The 1,341-nt window shown below is 38.8% G+C and overlaps 1 protein-coding gene across 1 annotated transcript in view; it reads left to right on the forward strand.

The window, feature by feature from the left end:
• The window catches only part of cahz (carbonic anhydrase), a 10,700-nt gene extending 9,609 nt beyond the window's left edge, over positions 1-1,091 (forward strand). The window contains exons 6-7 of the mRNA XM_014020367.1: positions 111-266; positions 453-1,091. Of these exons, the coding sequence (XP_013875821.1) occupies positions 111-266; positions 453-572 (276 nt within the window). The 3' untranslated portion in view covers positions 573-1,091. The remainder of the gene's footprint in view (positions 1-110; positions 267-452) is intronic.
• The last annotated feature ends 250 nt before the right edge of the window (positions 1,092-1,341 follow it).

Raw genomic sequence — 1,341 nt, forward strand, 5'->3', positions numbered from 1 at the left:
ATAAAAATCTAGTATAAATGAACAACACAACCCCTTACACAGTGTCAAAAGCCAAAGTAAACAAGTGGGTTTTAAGTTTTAAGGTTTTCATGTTCTTGTCTCACCTGCAGGGAAAGCAGACCACCTTCTCAAACTTTGACCCCAGGACCCTTCTTCCTCGTTCTCTGGATTTCTGGACCTACGAAGGCTCTTTGACCACGCCCCCCCTCCTGGAGAGCGTCACCTGGATCGTTTTGAGGGAGCCAATCAGTGTCAGCCCTGCACAGGTGAGTCAGAAACATGAGAGACTGAAATGAAAGCGGATCAGATCAGAGCTGGAGCTGATGTTTGGAGGATGAAGTATTGATCTTGAGGAACAGTGAACCTCTTAAGCTCCAGATGTTCAGCAGAAAGTCGTCTTTGCTCCTTTAGATGTTTTAGATGAAGATTTTTTTTTGTTCTGATGTTTTTAGATGGCCAGGTTCAGAAACCTCCTGTTCACCGGAGAAGGGGAACCTGCCTGCAGCATGGTGGACAACTTCCGTCCTCCTCAGCTCCTCAAAGGTCGTCATGTCCTCGCCTCCTTCAGATAGACCTGTCCGTCACACTCAGGTGGTCCCGCTGCTCTGATGGACACTTGAACCTGTTGCTCACATGTAGAACAGCTTGTAGCCATGTCAGTCTGCTTCACAGTCATTTAAAATGTGTCTACAAAAACTAAAATCATGTTTCCAGATGAAAACTTAAAAGATTTATTAGATAAATATATTGATTATTTTGGAATCAGTAGAAAAGTATTTCTTTTTGCCTTAAAATAAAATTATTTTTAAACTTTTTGGAGTCTTTTATTATGAATCTATTTTCTGTTTCAGAACTGAAAGCTCAGATTATTTAAGTCTTTAGGACAGGTTCTTAATGTTAGACTGATGATAATAAGATAATCACTTATTTAAACGTGATCTATTTTAGATATTTCTTCATATAGCTTGTGTTGTTGTTAGGTTTTAGTTTTTAGAAGTTGTAATGTGACTAAATCTGAGGAGGTGTTTGGTGTGACCTGTCATAAATGAATGTAAAATTTATCAATAAAAACTCAAAGACGTCTCAATTTATTTGTTCTCAACTTATAGTCTGAATGCTGAGTCAGCAATTAAGTCAAACTTGTTCAATGGACAAATAAGGTTATTTGCATTCTTGAGGGTTGAGTTCATTAATCTGGAGCAAAAGGAAGCCTAGATTGAAAATGTCAAAATTACAAGGTCCTGGTTCTGATGGAGGAGTAGACCTGCCGAACATAAGATACTATCAGTTAGCAGTACACATTCGGATAATGCAGCAGGTAAAATAAGTATTGAACACGTC

The sequence above is a fragment of the Austrofundulus limnaeus genome, unplaced genomic scaffold (genome assembly GCF_001266775.1).
Source record: "Austrofundulus limnaeus strain Quisiro unplaced genomic scaffold, Austrofundulus_limnaeus-1.0 Scaffold250, whole genome shotgun sequence".
NCBI classification, from domain to species: Eukaryota; Metazoa; Chordata; class Actinopteri; order Cyprinodontiformes; family Rivulidae; genus Austrofundulus; species Austrofundulus limnaeus.